Source organism: Entelurus aequoreus, linkage group LG04, assembly GCF_033978785.1.
Source record: "Entelurus aequoreus isolate RoL-2023_Sb linkage group LG04, RoL_Eaeq_v1.1, whole genome shotgun sequence".
In the NCBI taxonomy this organism is placed as follows: Eukaryota; Metazoa; Chordata; class Actinopteri; order Syngnathiformes; family Syngnathidae; genus Entelurus; species Entelurus aequoreus.
In genome coordinates, this window is record NC_084734.1 from 41,503,843 (window position 1) to 41,524,027 (window position 20,185).

Sequence of the window (20,185 nt, forward strand, 5' to 3'; positions counted from 1 at the left end):
CACTCGTCAAAGATCGTCCATATCAGGGCTGTCACACTCGTTTTCATTGAGGGCCACATTGAAGTTATGGCTGCCTTCAAGAGTTCCGCATGTAATAGTGAATACTAAATGAATATGAATGTATAAAGTAAGGATTAAGGATTAATTGTCGAACAGTTTAAGAACAACATTTCTCAACGAGCTATAGCAAGGAATTTAGGGATTTCAACATCTATGGTCTGTAATATCATCAAAAGGTTCAGAGAATCTGGAGAAATCACTGCACGTAAGCAGCAAGGCTGAAAACCAACATTGAATGCCAGTGACTTTAGATCCCCCAGGCGGTACTGCATCAAAAAGCGACATCAGTGTGTAAAGGATATCACCACATGGGCTCAGGAACACTTCACAAAACCACTGTGAGTAACTACAGTTTGTCGCTACATCTGTAAGTGCAAGTTAAAACTGTAGTATGCAAAGCGAAAGCAATTTATCAACAACACCCAGAAAGGCCGCCGGCTTCGCTGGGCCCGAGCTCATCTAAAATGAGTTGATGCAAAGTGAAAAAGTGTTCTGTGGTCTGACGAGTCCACATTTCAAATTGTTTTTGGATACTGTGGACGTTGTGTCCTCCGGACCAAAGAGGAAGAGAACCATCCGGACCGTTATAGGCGCAAAGTTCAAAAGCCAGCATCTGTGATGGTATGGGGGTGTATTAATGCCCAAGGCATGGGTAACTTAAACATCTGTGAAGGCACCATTAATGCTGAAAGGTACATACAGGTTTTGGAGCAACATATGTTGCCATCCAAGCAACGTGTTTTTCATGGACGCCCCTGCTTATTTCAGCAAGACAATGCCAAGCCACATTATGCCCGTGTTACAACAGCGTGGCTTTGTAGTAAAAGAGTGCGGGCACTACACTGGCCTGCCTGTAGTCCAGACCTGTCTCCCATTGAATATGTTGGCGCATTATGAAGCCTAAAATACCACAACAGAGACCCCAGACTGTTGAACAACTTAAGCTGTACCTCAAGCAAGAATGGGAAATAATTCCACCTGAAAAAGTTTAAAAAATTGGTCTCCTCAGTTCCCAAACGTTTACCGAGTGTTGTTAAAAGGAAAGGCCATGTAACACAGTGGTAAAAATGCCCCTGTGCCAACTTTTTTTGCAATGTGTTGCTGCCATTAAATTCTAAGGTAATGATTATTTGCAAACAAAATTTAGTTTCTCAGTTCGAACATATAATATCTTGTCTTTGCAGTCTATTCAATTGAATATAATTGAAAAGGATTTGCAAATCATTGTATTCTGTTTTCATCATACTTGCCAACCCTCCCGAATTTTCCGGGAGACTCATGAATTTCAGTGCCTCTCCCGAAAATCTCCCGGGACAACCATTCTCCCGAATTTCTCACGATTTCCAGCCGGACTTAAGGCACGCCCCCTCCAGGTCCGTTTGGACCTGAGTGAGGACAGCCTGTCGTCAGGTCTCCTTGGCCAACCAAAAAGTAACCACACTAGTTCTGTGGTTACTTTTTGGTTGGCCAACGGTTTACGTTGTATTGCGCACCCTGACCGCAAGTGAAACCTTTATTTATACATTTCAACATTTACAAAACAGTTGAAAATAATAATCAAAGTAAATACAATAACAGTACAAAACAGTACAAAAACAGTACAAAAACAGTACAAAGCATCGCCAGGGGGTTGTAAATTCAAAGTAAGTAAAATAGAATACAAAATATATATATATATATATATATATATATATATATATATATATATATATATATATATATATATATATATATATATATATATATATATATATATATATATATATATATATATATAATAAACAAAGTGCAAAGCCATAGGCTCACTCAATTTCAGTAAATGACTTAAATTTGGAACACAGCATCATCGTTTTCACAGCTTTTTGGTTGTTAGAGGTAGAAAGTGTTTTAATGTAGAATTGTTAATATTTTTTAAAGGCACAAAAAACTGGTCGGGTATTGAGAAACTTACATTTATGAATATAAAACTTAGCCAATAGTATAATGAGGTTGCAAAGGTAAAATTGCTTTTCAATTTTTTTTTCATACAGTGTAAATCCAAATAGCACATCTTTAATGCAAGTGTGGGAGTCGGTTCTGAAGTATGAAGTAAAGAGACGTAACTTTGTCACCTCGCCTGGTTATTGACTCCAACCCAGAATATTACACTGCCCATTCCTACGCTCCTTCAAAGGCTGTGCTACTGGCTGCAAAGCATTGCACTTTCAAATACAACAATGAGTAGAGAGGAGTGTTATGTGTGTGTATGTGTAAATAAATTAACACATATTATTTGTAAATAATTTATTTACAAATAAATGAACACTGAAATTCAAATATGTATTTACACATAACGAAAACGACTGTATTTGGTTTTTGAGTTTTGCTGAACGAGCAACTTAAAGAATTCCAAATTGCTATTATTAGCTAACAACACCCAAAGCTAGTGCGCGTGTATGTGTCACGTACGAACGTACTTACGTCATTACGTCCTAAAAGCTGGAACAGGGCAGGATATACTTTATAAAATACATTGGAAAATTAGCACCCTCTGGACATCTGTGTAAATTTTGCAAACTGCCCCTTTAAGATTGAATAATAAAATAATGCAAATAATATGATATCATAATATATTGTTGTGTTGGTAGCAGACTTTGGGGGTGAATCGAGCCAGGACCGTCTCTGGCGGGAGGTAAAGAGGGAGTAAACCAAAAGTAAGAACGCTGGAATGGAAACACAGAACAAAGTCAGACCTGTGTAACAGGTCCTGACAATATTATTTGGAATGAAAATGATAATATATCCTTTTTAAAACAGGTAACAGGTTACAGAAGATCCTCTTAGCTGCTAAAGTATGACATATACGTGCATCGAGTTAGCACGGAGTTGGCCTAAAACATTTTTTAAAAATATATATGTATTTTTATAAATGTATTCTTAAAATAAACAAAAATACATATATATGTATGTATATATATATATATATATATATATATATATATATATATATATATATATATATATATATATATATATATATATATATATATATATATATATATATATATATATATATATATATATATATATATATATATATATATATATATATATATATATATATATATATATATATATATATATATATATATATATATATATATATATATATATGCACTACCGTTCAAAAGTTTGGGGTCACATTGAAATGTCCTTATTTTTGAAGGAAAAGCACTGTACTTTTCAATGAAGATAACTTTAAACTAGTCTTAACTTTAAAGAAATACACTCTATACATTGCTAATGTGGTAAATGACTATTCTAGCTGCAAATGTCTGGTTTTTGGTGCAATATCTACATAGGTGTATAGAGGCCCATTTCCATCAACTATCACTCCAGTGTTCTAATGGTACAATGTGTTTGCTCATTGGCTCAGAAGGCTAATTGATGATTAGAAAACCCTTGTGCAATCATGTTCACACATCTGAAAACAGTTTAGCTCGTTACAGAAGCTACAAAACTGACCTTCCTTTGAGCAGATTGAGTTTCTGGAGCATCACATTTGTGGGGTCAATTAAACGCTCAAAATGGCCAGAAAAAGAGAACTTTCATCTGAAACTCGACAGTCTATTCTTGTTCTTAGAAATGAAGGCTATTCCACAAAATTGTTTGGGTGACCCCAAACTTTTGAACGGTAGTGTATATATATATATATATATATATATATATATATATATATATATATATATATATATATATACGTTAGGTCAGGAAAAAACACAGAGGCTATATCATCCCTACATGCATGTTTCGCAGGTTTCCCTGCTCGCACCTTGACTATATATATATATATATTTTTTTTAAATTCCGTTTTGAATAATATAAATCAATTTAAGATCGAAATCAAACAGAACCGCAATTCAGATGTGAATAGAACGTTTTGAGCACCCCTAATTTGTTGCATTATTAGATAATATTTAAGTGTAAAATATATGCACTGCATGCCATGCAGGGATTTTTTTCTGTTAAAATAGGAAGGACAAATACATCTAGTGAGAAAAGAGTCAAAAATCCTCTCATCTGTTTGGCAGGACCAACTGCACGATCACTTTTGTGTTCCAGAAGCATCCTACTGTGGAACCTGTGGCAAATGCACTGATCAAAGATCCTTCCTGACAAGAACACCAAGCTATGACGTGAAGATGTTTAATTTATGGGCAAGATTTAGCCAACCGGTTGAAAAAAATTAACAATTGTACATCCATCCATCCATTTTTACGGCATGTCCCTTTTGGGGTTGCAAGGGACAATTGTACAATCATTAATTAATAACTGCAATTAGTGTGTCAGTCCACCTTGTGGCAAAAAACCTCAAGTAGTTGATGGCTGAACTGATCTTCGTTTCTCCTGACCGCCATGTTTTGTTTTGTGTTTGCGAAGGTTCGACTACCAGGAACTCCTCCACAACTCCACATTTTGCTTGGTGCCACGAGGCCGACGTCTGGGTTCGTTCCGCTTTCTGGAGGCGCTGCAGGTGCGTATTTATGTTTGGCGGCGGTCCTGAGCAACAATGGAACCATCCTGGCTCCCCCTGGGGTTTCACCAGTTTGGTTATCCAAGACCCAACCTACTCCATCTGACCACAGAATTTTCCTCCAGAAGGTGTTATCTTTGTCCATGTGATGTCAGATGAAACAAAAATTTAGCTGTTTGGCCACAATACCCAGCAATATGTTTGGAGGAGAAAAGGTGAGGCCTTTAATCCCAGGAACACCAGGCCTACCGTCAGGCATGGTGATGGTAGTATTATGCTCTGGGCTTGTATTGCTACCAATGGAAGTGGTGCTTTACAGAGAGTAATGGGACAATGAAAAAGGAGGATTACCTCCAAATTCTTCAGGACACCCTAAAATCATCAGCCCGGAGGTTGGGTCTTGGGCGCAGTTGGGTGTTCCAACCGGACAATGACCCCAAACACACGTTAAAAGTGGTAAAAGAATGACTAAATCAGGCTAGAATTAAGGTTTTACAATGGCCTTCTCAAAGTCCTGACTTAAACGTGTGGACAATGATGAAGAAACAAGTCCATGTCAGAAAACCAACCAATTTAACTGAATTGCACCAATTTTGTCAAGAGCAGTGGTCAAAAATTCAACCAGTAGCTTGCCAGAAGCTTGTGGATGGCTACCAAAAGCGCCTTATTGCAGTCAAACTTGCCAAAGGACATGTAACCAAATATTAACATTGCTGTATGTATACTTTTGACCCAGCAGATTTGGTCATATTTTCAGTAGACCCATAATAAATTCTTAAAAGAACCAAACTTCATGAATGTTTTTTTGTGACAAACAAGTATGTGCTGCAATCACTCTATCACAAACAAATAAGAGTTGTAGACATTATTGAAAACTCAAGACAGCCATGGCATTATGTTCTTTACAAGTGTATGTAAACTTTTGACCACGACTGTATATCATAACTGTATCTATCATTACTATATCTATCATAACAGTGTCTAATAAGATCCAACACAAGAAAATCTATCTCTAGAAAGATAACTAAAAGAACATGGCAGAAGACCAGCACAGTATATACTAATCGACATCTTATGGATTTTTGACTTGTTACAGTTGAGAAGGCGCTCATTAGAATTTTCAAAGATTTATGAAGCTCATTTTGGGAATATCACAAAATTTCCAGAAAAAACAAAGCCACAGCAGCTTTTTGTTCCCTCCTAAATCATTCGTCTTTCTTCATGCAAAATGAAAGTGACTTGAGAGGATGAAAGAGCGTCTCCCTGGCGGCGCTCCTCTTCAAGCATCATCATCGTTGTCCCTCGGGGGGATTCCCAAACTGTGAAAACGTGTTGATCTTTTTATAGCGCCTTGTCGTTAGCGTCCTCTTTCAGGCTAACAATGGAAGCCAAGTCATCCCTGATTCAAACCAAAGTGATTCTGACGTCAGGTATCTTGTCGCCGTTCCTTGCAGGCGGCGTGCGTTCCCGTCATTCTGAGCAACGGTTGGGAGCTTCCGTTCTCCGAGGTCATCGACTGGAAGAAAGCTGCCATTGTGGGTGACGAGAGGCTGCTCCTGCAGGTGAGATGATCAGTGTGTCATGATCCGTTGCCCGGGTCATGTTTTGTTTAGTTTGATATTTCCTTAGTTGTTGGTTAATTCTAAAGCACCCTTGTTTGTGTTCTTATTTGCCATGGGTGCTAATTTTTGTCACCTGCCTCTGATTAGTGGTCGGGACGCTCACCTGCTCCTGGTCACTAATCAGAGAGCTGTTTTTTCTTGCCTCGCGCCATACTCTGCCTGGCAGTCTTGTTTGCAACGTGCAACCTTTACTTTCGGTATTTATTTTCTTAAGAGTTTAGAATGACTAGTTTCTTCCTCTGTTGTTGGTTAGTCTATTGCTAAGCTTTGCCGTAGCTTCCTGTGCCATCCGCACATTTTCATTTTTTCGTATCTTTTGCCTTGTTATTTGGATAAATCATCCTTCTTACCCAGTGGCGGGCCGTGCGGTTCCCATCTAGGCCTTCAGTGATGTCCGACTTCAATAAATACCTCTCAAAATACCATAATTGATGTCGTCACATGACCATGGCTTGTAAAATACTATACAGAAACACACTTGCACACTACTTTGCATTGAATCAACTCAATTAGTCACTACTGTACAAAAAAGGCTATTTTTTGGCGCATTTAAAAATGAATAAACCCGCATCGGACGTATTACTGTCAAAACAAAAACAAATGTAAAAAGCATATTGAATGTGAAAATATATATTTGAACCCACAATACCGCTCGTAGTTGGTTGATTTGAGTGTAAGTGGCAGGCAAACCATTATACCTGCCTCCTAATCAACGTTTTGCTCTGCTACCTTGTTGGTTAAAAAAGTGAGTACCACTGATTTCTCCGCTGGCCAGGTATGGCTTCGGTGCCACTTTCTGCTTTCGTAAATCAGAACTTGTGATTGGATACCTGGGAATGACAAGTGAGTATCCAATCACAGTCACGTTCAACGTAAGGCTACTGTCAACAACTTGTGGTCTGATCGGGTATCGCAACTGTCCGTTAACTGAATGTCCTCTGTTCGTTAAACTGTAGAGCCGCCGCTAATGTTGGGTTAGAAGGCCACCGGCAGAAGTCACACAGCGCTGGCAACAAGCTAGCTGAATTATGATTGGTTAAAAGAGCAACACTGGAGCCTATAATGATATGAAGAGAATATGATGAATACTTTTATATACGTATTTGAAAGTCAATTAAAAATCAAATTAACTTTTATTAATTAATGATCATAATTTATATTAGGCCAGCAAAGGAGGCCTTGCTGGCCCTGTCGGCACACCACTGTTCTTACCTGCACAGTGCTTTAGGACGTCCTTCTGCATCTTGGGGAAACAACCACCTCAAAATCATGCGACCCCGACGTGACACAGTGAAAACATCCAGAACAGAAATTAAGACATGTCTGATATTCTTTGAAAGCAATAGGGTGCTTGATTTGTCAGTAAACAATTGGAAAGTATATCAGATAAAGATAACATGTAACCTTTCACCCTAGCTACCTCAAGCATCCACGGTCATACATTGCGGCATGGCGTAGTGGGTAGAGCGCCCGTGTCAGAAACCTGAGGGTTGCAGGTTCGCTCCCCGCCTCTTACCATACCGTTGTGTCCTTGGGCAGGACACTTCACCCTTGCCCCCGGTGCCACTCACACCGGTGAATGAATGTTGAATGAATGATAGGTGGTGGTCGGAGGGGCCGTAGGCGCAAATTGGCAGCCACGCTTCCGTCAGTCTACCCCAGGGCAGCTGTGGCTACGAAAGTAGCTTACCACCACCAGGTGTGAATGAATGATGGGTTTTTAACATGTAAAGCGACTTTGGGTACTTAGAAAAGCGCTATATAAATCCCAGGTATTATTATTAGTATAGTTAAATACTATCAAGGGTGATGTGTTCACAATCAATAGTGTTCTTGCATTGGCATATTGTGTAGAACAAGTGACATTATCAGTCTTAACATGTTAATTTTGACTGGTTCAAAGGTAAGTAGAAACCTACTGATTTAAACTTAATCTGTGTTGCTATCTATTCTATCTCAATAGTGATCTTGGTCTGACCGGGAAAATAATTTTAGTTGAGAAGTGGGCTCGGAAAGCTGACAATAAATATCAGGCATTCCCAACTTTGACCCCAGTGAGCTTAAAGGCCTACTGAAACCCACTACTACCGACCACGCAGTCTGATAGTTTATATATCAAAGATGAGATCTTAACATTGCAACACATGCCAATACGGCCGGGTTAACTTATAAAGTGCAATTTTAAATTTCCCGCTAAACTTCCGGTTGAAAAAGCCTTTGGAGGATGACATATGCGTGTGACGTAGCCAGGGGAACAGAGGTATGCCTTCCCCATTGAATACAATACAAAAAAGCTCTGTTTTCATTTCATAATTCCACAGTATTCTGGACATTTGTGTTGGTGAATCTTTTGCAATTTGTTTAATGAACAATGGAGATTACAAAGAAGAAAGTTGTAGGTGGGATCGGTGTATTAGCGGCTGGCTGTAGCAACACAACAAGAAGGACTTACTTGGATAGCAGACGCGCCAGCCGATGCTAGCCGCCAACCACATATGTGTTGGGGTGAAGTCCTTCGTCGCGCCGTCGATCGCTGGAACGCAGGTAAGCACGGGTGTTGATGAGCAGATGAGCGCTGGCTGGCGTAGGTGGAGCACTAATGTTTTTATCATGGCTCTGTGAGGTCCGGTTGCTAAGTTGCTAAGTTAGCCTTAGCAACAGCATTGTTAAGCTTTGCCAGGCTGAGAATTGTCATGTCTTTTTGTTTTGGCTATGTGTTTGTTTTTTGGACTCTTTTTAGTTCCTGGTTGCACTTCGTTGTTCGTTTGTTTCCATAGCAACTCATTAGTTTTCACCTGTCCTGTCACGCACCTGTTTCACGTTTTGAGTCACGCACCTGTTTTCACCAATCATGTCACTGTTATTTAATGCCTGTCTTTTTCTGTTGGTCTTCCTGGCGACATCACCTTCTCCGCACATTTATGCTCTGCCCTCTTTATGATCACGCGTCTTCATGCCATGTTCTATGCCAAGTAAGTTTTTGTTTATTGTTCATAGTTTTTGTGCCCACGTGCATGTCTTTTGTTTCATAGTCAAGTTTGTACTTCCACTGTGAGCGCCTTTTGTTTATTCCTTTTTATTGTCCTTATATTAAATTATGTACTCACCTCCAAGCCACGTCCGGTCCACATCATTTGCACCACGGGAGAACAAATCACGCCATAGACCAAGTCTTGACAAGAATTATTAACCGTGTAGTTACATGTACATGGTTTAATAGTATTGTTGATCTTCTGCCTATCCTTCCAGTCAGGGATTTATTTATTTTGTTTCTATCTGCATTTGAGACAGATGCTATCACGTTAGCTTATGCTAAAGAGCTTCGTCGATGTATTGTCGTGGAGATAAAAGTCACTGTGAATGTCCATTTCGCGTTCTTGACTCATTTTCAAGAGGATATAGTATCCGAGGTGGTTTAAAATACAAATCCGTTATCCACAATAGAAAAAGGAGAGAGTGTGGAATCCAATGAGCCAGCTTGTACCTAAGTTACGGTCAGAGTGAAAAAAGATATGTATTTCACTGCATTCTAGTCCGTCACTCTAACGTTCCTCATCCACAAATATTTCATCCTCGCTCAAATTAATGGGGTAATCGTCGCTTTCTCGGTCCGAATAGCTCTAGCTGCGTTGAAAACAATAGGAAAATATGAGGAAGTGAACAATTCACAACGTCACGCTACTTCCGGTAGGGGCAAGGTTTTTTTTTATCAGAGACCAAAAGTTGCGAACTTTATCGACGTTGTTCTATACTAAATCCTTTCCGCAAAAATATGGCAATATCGCAAAATGATCAAGTATGACACATAGAATGGATCTGCTATCCCCGTTTGAATAAAAAAAATTCATTTCAGTAGGCCTTTAAGTATTCTGAATCAGAATGTATGTAAAATAAATAGGGTTCTTGTTCCCACATGGAACAGAATCACTTGAGAGTTTCTAGACGGCTGGTTAAAAATTGAGACCAGAAAGATAAGACACCAACACATTTAGGAATGGGTACAGAGTTGGTACTTTTATCTGACTTCTGTAGATACTGCCAGGTATACAGGTAAAAAAAAAATCTAGCCATATTTCGATACCTTTGTTGCACAGGACGTCACGTCCGGTTGCCTACTCAACACCGGCTCAAGCACTTGGCAGACATTTTTAGCGGACTGCCTATTGGTATTGTTGTTTGGCAATCATACCTGATAGAAAGTGCTCAAAAGAAAAACTCCACACCAGCTCGATGCTAATTTACATTGGATTTGTCATATACATGTTACTGATTAGCATTGCCGATTTTAGATGGCAATTTTAACACGACCAAATGTCACACTCTTGTGACAGTTTTGGACTTGTGTTGTTTTTCCTGGTTGTGTGGTGTTAAGGTTCCTATCCAGTGCTTCTAATTTGTAGTTGTACTTCCTCTGTCTGCCCAATGCGTGCTGGCTCCCACACTTGTCCTCGATTGGCAACCGGGACACACCTGTACCCAGTTGCCAATCAGTCTCCTACTTTAGTTCGGCCCTGTCTACCAGACAGAGTCGGATAATTTCTTATTGCTTTGTTTACTACCTCAAGCTTCATGTAGTGAGTGTCTATTTTCCTTCAAAAATAATTTCTGTGTTGTGTGCACTTTTTTGCTGCACTTGCCTTCTTTTGTTCTCGTTTTCCACTATGTGTTCCCACTCCCTCGTGAGTGCCTTTTCTTTTGTTTATATTAAATAATATTAATTTATTCACCATGTGCTTATCGTTGTCCTCCATCTTCGGGTCACGCTGCAAAGCTGTGTTCCAGCTTGTGACACCAAATCTGGTAATGAAAACTACAAATAAGATGCACGTTACAATCAAACAGCAGGTGTGTAATAAGTACAATCCTTACAGTATATTGTTTTCAGTTTCACAAAATACAAGACTGGCATATTCGACTTAATAGCAAAGACTACTTCCTGACAGCGGCAAAACACCGAGGACAAACTGAAATGAATGAAAACTTGCAAATGAGACTCAGAAATGTGAGAAAACAAGATACAAGGAATGGGGAGCACAGTTATCATATTTAGAACAGAAATTTATATTTTAATATTAACTCATTAACATGTATTACCATGCAAATACACACTAAGTTACCAAACAATGGTACCATTAAGTACCGTTATTGAGTCCAAGGTGCCGGTATGGGTTCAAATGTAAAATGTACTCATCCATGAATACATTTAATCTCAACTATTTTACGTTTGTTTGGGGGGGAACCTATTGAAACCCTATTGGTTTTGAATGTAGGGTTTGAGGATTGATGCAGAAAACCTGTTTAAATCTGATCAGCCTTTACCCAGATAGCAAAATATAACTGGACCAGATATGGGCCGGATGTGCTTAAAAATCCGGTACGGATCCGTTTTACCCATCTGGGCCACTGTCTTTTTGCACCTCTGCACTAATCTGATACGGACTCATTTGCCAGATCTAAAACAGCTTTGGGCCAAATCTGGTCCTAAGCAGCAGAAAACAAGGTCACATACTTATGTGTTACCCAAATATTACATTTGGACCAGCTCTGTACCAAAACTTTTTTTAGCATTGATTTGCATCATAGTTTAAAGGCCTACTGAAACCCACTACTACCGACCACGCAGTCTGATAGTTTATATATCAATGATGAAATCTTAACATTGCAACACATGCCAATACGGCCGGGTTAACTTATAAAGTGCAATTTTAAATTTCCCGCTAAACTTCCGGTTGAAAACGTCTTTGGAGGATGACGTATGCGCGTGACGTAGCCAGTGAAACAGAAGTATCGGTACCCCATTGAAAACAATACCAAATAGCTCTGTTTTCATCTCATAATTCCACAGTATTCTAGACATCTGTGTTGGTGAATCTTTTGCAATTTTTTTAATGAACAATGGAGACTGCAAAGAAGAAAGTTGTAGGTGGGATCGGTGTATTAGCGGCTGGCTGTAGCAACACAACCAGGAGGACTTACTTGGATAGCAGACGTGCTAGCCGACGCTAGCCGCCAACCGCACGGATGATCGGGTGAAGTCCTTTGTCGCGCCGTCGATCGCTGGAACGCAGGTGAGCACGGGTGTTGATGAGCAGATGCTGGAACGCAGGTGAGCACGGGTGTTGATGAGCAGATGAGGGCTGGCTGGCGTAGGTGGAGCGCTAATGTTTTTATCATAGCTCTGTGAGGTCCGGTTGCTAAGTTAGCTTCAATGGCGTCGTTAGCAACAGCATTGTTGAGCTTTGCCAGGCTGAGAATTATTAACCGTGTAGTTACATGTACATGGTTTAATAGTGTTGTTGATCTTCTGTCTATCCTTCCAGTCAGGGATTTATTTATTTTGTTTCTATATGCAGTTAAGCACGATGCTATCACGTTAGCTCCGTAGCTAAAGAGCTTCGCCGATGTATTGTCGTGAAGATAAAAGTCACTGTGAATGTCCATTTCGAGTTCTCGACTCATTTTCAAGAGGATATAGTATCCGAGGTGGTTTAAAATACAAATCCGTGATTCACAATAGAAAAAGGAGAGAGTGTGGAATCCAATGAGCCAGCTTGTACCTAAGTTACGGTCAGAGGGAAAAAAGATATGTCTTGCACTGCATTCTAGTCCTTCACTCTAACGTTCCTCATCCACAAATCTTTCATCCTCGCTCAAATTAATGGGGTAATCGTCGCTTTCTCTGTCCGAATCGCTCTAGCTGCATTGAAAACAATAGGAAAATATGAGGAGGCGAACAACTGACTACGTCATGCTACTTCCGGTAGGGGCAAGACTTTTTTTTATCAGAGACCAAAAGTTGCGAACTTTATCGTCGTTGTTCTATACTAAATCCTTTCAGCAAAAATATGGCAATATCGCGAAATGATCAAGTATGACACATAGAATGGATCTGCTATCCCCGTTTAAAAAAAAAAAATCATTTCAGTAGGCCTTTTAAGGCGTCTACAAAGAAAATAAAGTTAGTCTATTTAAAGTAATTACCACAATACTTTATTAGATTTTTTTTAAAAAGCTATTTATTGAACACCATTACATTGCAAAAAATTAGCAGCACATTGTTGTACAAAACATGTAAATAGCATATCTAATTAAACACAAGACTTCCTTTAGATCTATTACATTTTAAACAGTAAACATCACTATTCAAGTATGTTTATTATGTTTTATATATTCAGCAAAATTATGTTCTTCTGAGCTTGGTTTGTGAAATAGATTTAAAAAATAAACAATCATTGAACAAAATAAAAACTAAATAAACATAATAAATAAAAAACATTAAAAAATGACCTTCAAAAATCAAGTCACAGAACCATACACATGTCCAAGTGTCACAGACAAAGTAGAACCATTTTCCTCAAAAAGGTATCACCTTTTTTAACATAGACCTTACATTTTGTAAAGTAATCAACCCTTTGGAGGGTCAAATGGGACACAGTTAAATAAATCTGTGAATAATTAATAAATGCCATTGTCTACTATGGGAATTGAATACATAAATGGGTTATTACATGTGTCATTTTTCATTTAATGTAAAATATAATGTGTTATTAAATAAATGATTCCATAATTTATTTAAGTATTTCATGAATGTATATTATCTTATCAACCAAGACTTCCAAAGTTCCATGGTTCAAATCAAAATAATATTCGGACTAGATACCGGGTTGCCCCACCCACTGACTTCGTGGGATAAAACCAATTCATGAAGTTGCTGCCATAGAGGTTCATTAAATAAATAAATCATTCAATCAGGAAATTAATATAACCATGAAATAACGTGATAAACAATTAACTCAATAATTTAATATTGAAATTAATTTATTAAATCATTAAATGTATGTTTACATTTTTTTAAATCCCACATTTATATATTTAATTCGAATTATAATTATTGACACATTCAATTTAAATATTTATTCATTTATTTGGTCCAATTTGACCCTCCAGACATTTGAGATCACATTGGCATTTTCAACAAACACATTGTAACCTAAACCTTGAAACAGAGCAACATACTTGAATAAACTGGCTCCTGTGTACGAGTTTCACAGGAAATCATTCAGTCTGTGGTTCTGAGTTGCAGACCTAGGGAAAATTAGTAAAGACAAAGAAAAATAACTTGGAAGTAGCTATTTTGTTGAAATACCAGAAAATTCAAATTTATGACATCATGCAACGTTCAATGCAATATAAAGCAGTGAAAAACATTAGCCATGTTACAAGGTACATGTTTGATGACTAAAATATTAGTTGCATTTAGAGTTACCTGCAAGTCCTGGTCCAAACGACCATTTCTACAGTCGTACGTCAAATTGAACTATCTGATGACATGTTTATGTTCCTGTCCATCACTTGCTTTGCAATGAGATAGTTGAGTACAGCAGTGACGTGCGGTGAGGTTCATGGCTGGTGAGGCACTGACTTCATCACAGTCAGATTTACAAACATATGAACCCTAAAGAGTATCTTATTCACCATTTGATTTGCAGCAGTTAACGGGTTATGTTTAAAAGCTCATACCAGCATTATTCCCTGCTTGGCACTCAGCATCAAGGGTTGGAATTGGGGGTTAAATCACCAAAAATGATTCCCGGGCGCGGCGCCGCTGCTGCCCACTGCTCCCCTCACCTCCCCTCACCTCCCCGGGGGTGATCAAGGGGATGGGTCAAATGCAGAGGACAAATTTCATTACACCTAGTGTGTGTGACAATCATTGGTACTTTAACTTAACTTTAACTTTACACATACAAACTGTAGCACACAAAAAAGCACATTTAATAAAAAAAACGTTATTATGGTCTTACCTTTACTTATAAATGAAGTCCATGCACCGCTCCTTCTGAACAAACGCATCGATAACTTGTTTATAGAAGTCTTCCTTATCTTTCTTCAGTTTTAAAAGTCTCTCTGTCTCGATGGAGATCTTCCTTTAATTATTACCTCCTGCTTCGATTGAAAGTCCAGTTTAGAAAACTGTTTAGATATGTAATCCTCCATGTTAAAAGTCCAGGCGAGAGGAAAAAATAAACGATCGCTGCTAACTGTTGCTGCTTGTTGTCACTTATTCTGCAGCCGAGTAGTCACAAAAATGATCCCTGGGATCACTAGCGCCCTCTATCACCATGAGGCGGGATTACTGAGAGCCTCAGCCAGTGCGTCTTCGCAGCCGTTTTATGATTGCTCAGCACAAGAAATACGTTACACACATACAGTTGTTGACAAAATACACTGTACATTATATACCTCAGCTAACTAAACTATGGAAATGTATAATATAATTCATATAGCAATACGGTCTCACTGCACAGCAGGCCAGCAGTTAGCCGAGTCATTGCGCAATCCATGGTGAGGCTCAACTGGCTGGTGACTCACCGCAAGTCTCTTCTCAGTATTTGAACGGCAAATGTGAATATTCAGCGATTTTGAATACAAATAATCTAAAACTGGTGAAGTTAAATGGAAAATAACTTTATAGTATAATCACTGGATACATATAACAATTTAATAAATTTTTTTTCTTTTTACATTTTTTTTCTTTCCATGATGGCACGTGAGGCCCCGCCTCACCTGCCTCCCCTGACTGCACGTCACTGGTGTACAGCACCTACAGCAACACAAACATTGTTTAGTTCAGATGCTTAATATACAATTTGACGTGAAGTGTAATTATTTATTTATATATTGGATATGCTTTGGTGTACACATTAGGTAAATTTCGCTCCAAAGTCACTTTTAGAACTGAAGGAGCAGGGCGTTCCCAGATTGCGATGAAAACCAGGCCCCACCCTGTTCAAAACCATCATCTTTTTTTTTTTTTTTTTTTTTTAAATATACAATATTTTAATATATGTTGAAGTCGTTAACGCTCCTTCCACATAACATGGGAAAAATACATTTGAAAGTAAATTTAAAAAAAAAACTCATTTTGTAGGATTTAAAAATTAAACATATGTGGAAATTACGCAAGAATGTAACATTTCATAACATTTTTTAAACTTTTAAGAATCTATGTCATCTGCCTAGAAAATATACAGAGCAAAAGTTTGTTTGGATTTATGAGGTGAAACTATTATAATGTCATAGAGTAGGCTCATAACATGCAACACAAAATATGTCAAGCCTCCTTTTGATATAATGTTGATGTTTATTGCTTACAGCTTATGAAAACATCGAATTGAAAATCTCAGAAAATGTGGAGTTTTCAAAGACTGTAAGCCAAAAAGATGTTTGTGAACAATGGACTAAATCTGGAGGAAAATATTCCAAATCCTGAGTCAGTTGAGGACTTGAATGACACCATGGATAGAAACCCCAACTCTATGTTCCTAGAAGGAGTGACAAAAGAGGAAATAATCAATATTGTGAAAAAAGGTAAATCCAAGACCTCAACTGATTGCAACAAAATTGATATGAAAACGATAAAAAATGTTATTGAAGAGATTTCAGAACCTTTAACATATATCAGCAACATTTAACTTCAAACAGGCAAATTCCCAGACAATATGAAAATAGCAAAAATCATACCAATTTATAAGACTGGAGACAAGCACCAGTTTACAAACTACAGACCTGTTTCTGTACTTTCACAATTTTCTAACATAATTGAAAAACTGTTCAATAACAGATTAGACAAATTATAAATAAAAACAAATCACTCACAGACAACCAATACGGATACAGAGCCAACATCTCAACATCAATGGCATTAATCGAAATAACGGATAAGAGATCACAAATGCAATAGATACTAAAAAATGTGCTGCTGCAGTGTTTATGGATTTAAGAAAAGCATTTGACACAATTAATCATAACATCTTAATAAACAAATTAGAACGGTATGGAATCAGATGGTTGGTATTGAACTGGATAAGAAGCTACTTAACCAACAGGAAGCAATACGTGAAGATAGGAGAACACACTTCCACAGAGCAAAAAATATCTTGTGGTGTACCTCAGGGATCAATACTTGGACCAAAATTGTTCAATCTCTATATACATGACATTTGTAAAGTTACAAAGGACTTAAAGTTAGTATTAATTGCAGATGACACAACAGCATTGTGTTCAGGAGAACACACACACAGAAGCTAATACAAATAATAACAGAATAAATTAACAAATTAAAAAGATGGTTTGACAAAAACAGATTATCTTTGAAACTCAGTAAGACTAAAATAATGTTATTTGGTAACAGTAGAAGAGAAAGTCAAACACAAATACAAATAGACAGAGTAAATATTGAAAGGGTAAAAGAAAACACATTTTTGGGTGTAATAACAAATGATAAAATTAATTGGAAATCTCATGTAAAAAATATACAACCTAAAGTAGCAAGAAACACGTCAATAATGAATAAAGCAAAACATGTTCGAGACCAAAAGTCACTTCATATTGTTTACTGTTCGCTAGTGTTACCATATCTGTGTGGCCTAGTGGTTAAAGTGTCCGCCCTGAGATCGGTAAGTTGTGAGTTCAAACCCCGGCCGAGTCATACCAAAGACTATAAAAATGGGACCCGTTACCTCCCATCACCAAAAATGATTCCAAGGCGTGGCCACCGCTGCTGCTCACTGCTCCCCTCACCTCCCAGCGGGTGAACAAGGGGATGGGTCAAATGCAGAGGACAAATTTCACCACACCTGGTGTGTGTGTGACAATCATTGGTACTTTAACTTTATTGTGTAGAAATATGGGGAAACAACTACAAATGTGTGCTTCATTTGTGCGCTTTATTCACTAACTGTGTTACAAAAAAAATCAATTAGAGTAATACATAATGTTGGATATATATCCAACATTATGTATAATTCTAATACATAATACAAACCTTTTATTAATTAAATCACAATTATTGAAATTCAACGATTTGGTGCATTTGCAAACAGCTAAAATTATGTACAAAGCAAATTATAACCTGCTACCCAAGAATGCACAACAATTATTCTCAACAAAAGAGGAGATATATAACCTTACAGGAAAATCTAATTTAAAACATATGTATGCGCGTAAAAAAACTTTTAGTGTATCAGTTTGCGGAATTAAATTATGGAACGGATTAACCAAAGAAATCAAACAATGCACCAACATGGTTCAGTTTTAGAGACTGTTCAAACTACAAGTGTTCACAAAGTACACAGAGCAAGAATTATGATGAACATCTTGAATCCTTCTTTTTTTTCTTTCTTTTTTTATTGAGACAAAGATTATTCATGTCTTTAATATGTGTATGTTTATTATGGTATATTATTTATTTATTATTTATCTGTTCACTGTTCTCTTACAGAGAGCATAGACATTGGATAAAAGTGTTATGGTATGACAAGGGGTAGGATTAAATAAGATCTGCTTCTTCCTACTCCTTTTCGGACGTACTGTAATGAAACGACTGGAACTGTGTGATGCATTACATTGTATCGTATGCATGTTCGAAATAAACTGAAACTGAAACTGAACTGAACATCAGGGCTTGACATATCTCACTTTGCATGTAATGTGTTTTATGTGAGTGTGAATGTTGTCTGTCTATCTATGTTGGGCCTGCGATGAGGTGGTGACCTGTCCAGGGTGTCCGAATGCAGCTGGGATATGCTCCAGCCACTCCCGTGACCCCTGGATAAGCGGTAGAAAATGGATGGATGAAGTTTCACCTGTATAATATGAAAATGAGGTTGAAGGAAACATGCAATTTTTCTCTGACTACAATTGAACATTCACTTACCGAAGGAGCATTTATGTGGCGAATTGCTGTAAGCTTTTGACCACAAACTTAGTCCCTGCCTGGTGACATTGGTCGTTCCTGGCCCGAGTGGTACTCCTGCCACGGAGAATGCTAGCGGCAGACGTGAAATGGAGCCATTACTTCCCACCTCCAAACCAGTCAGAGTATGTCTCCTCATGCTCATCTGAATGAAAAGGCATTCATTTCGATTTAACAGGTAATAGCGAGCAGTATTAGTACCTGTTGTATTTACACCAGATGACTGATGCCTGTGATGAGATCTGCGCGGTTCAAAAACGCGACATTCATTTATAGTTATTGCAGGCTATGTGCTCAAATATTTTAGCATGTCCTCCTCTTGATGAAATAGCTACTTCAGAATAATTACAAGTAGCGCTGTTGCGATCTTTTCTTGTAAAACGTTGAGCGCTTATTCTGACCATGTTGTTGTCTGATGTTTTGTGTTTTTTAATGACCCAACATATAGAGGAAAACGCCAACAGCCACTCGAATGGACTACAAAAGCAAACTCATGTGCCTCATATCCTGCAGCACACATTATTCACGTTCACCATTTCTTCAAGAAAACTTACGTAACAAGAATTGTGTTTTCATCTCAATTAAGACGTGGAGTAATTTAGATACAGCTGCTTGCGTCTTTGTAAAAAAATAATGTTGAAGACGGTGGTGGGTCGTGTTTCCCAAGTTAGTAAGTTGTGTTACATAGTAAACATTAGGTGTAAATATGATACGTATAATTTATGTCTTAATCTAAGATTACAGTTGATGCTTCCTGGCAAAGTTCGACACACTGTTTGCATCACTACTTCTACAGCTAATGTGAACAGGCTAGGTGCTATTAGCCGCAGGCTAGCTGCTATTAGCCACATGCTAACTAACCACCTACCGCTTAGTAAGTTAAAGCTCAAATTGCAACTTTTCAACTGTGAAGCTTGCTCATAACAGAGACAAAATTATCATGTTACTTAATTTAATTGTACTCTTACACTGTGTTCACCAAGAAACCACTACTTATAATAACGTTAGCTAACGGTAAAACCGCGAAAAATTGTCTGCCATTCAAAAGATGATTTTAACGAGGGCCCCCAAACAAAAACATTCATAACGAGCAATATGTTTTTAAAAAAAAAACACTTACTTTTGATACTTTTCACCGTCCGTGATGTTGGCTCTCTTCCACGTCCTCTGCAGTTCCGCGTGGCTCACTGCAGTGACGTCACTCGCAGACTGGTAAATTTCGAATCATGGTGC

The 20,185-nt window shown here is 38.0% G+C and overlaps 1 protein-coding gene across 3 annotated transcripts in view; it reads left to right on the plus strand.

Annotated features, from left to right (window-relative positions):
* LOC133648626 (exostosin-1) overlaps positions 1-20,185 on the plus strand; it is a 359,097-nt gene that overhangs the window by 253,803 nt on the left and 85,109 nt on the right. For all 3 annotated transcript variants that reach the window (XM_062044901.1, XM_062044903.1, XM_062044904.1), the window contains exons 4-5: positions 4,480-4,573; positions 6,028-6,135. In XM_062044901.1, the coding sequence (XP_061900885.1) occupies positions 4,480-4,573; positions 6,028-6,135 (202 nt within the window). The remainder of the gene's footprint in view (positions 1-4,479; positions 4,574-6,027; positions 6,136-20,185) is intronic.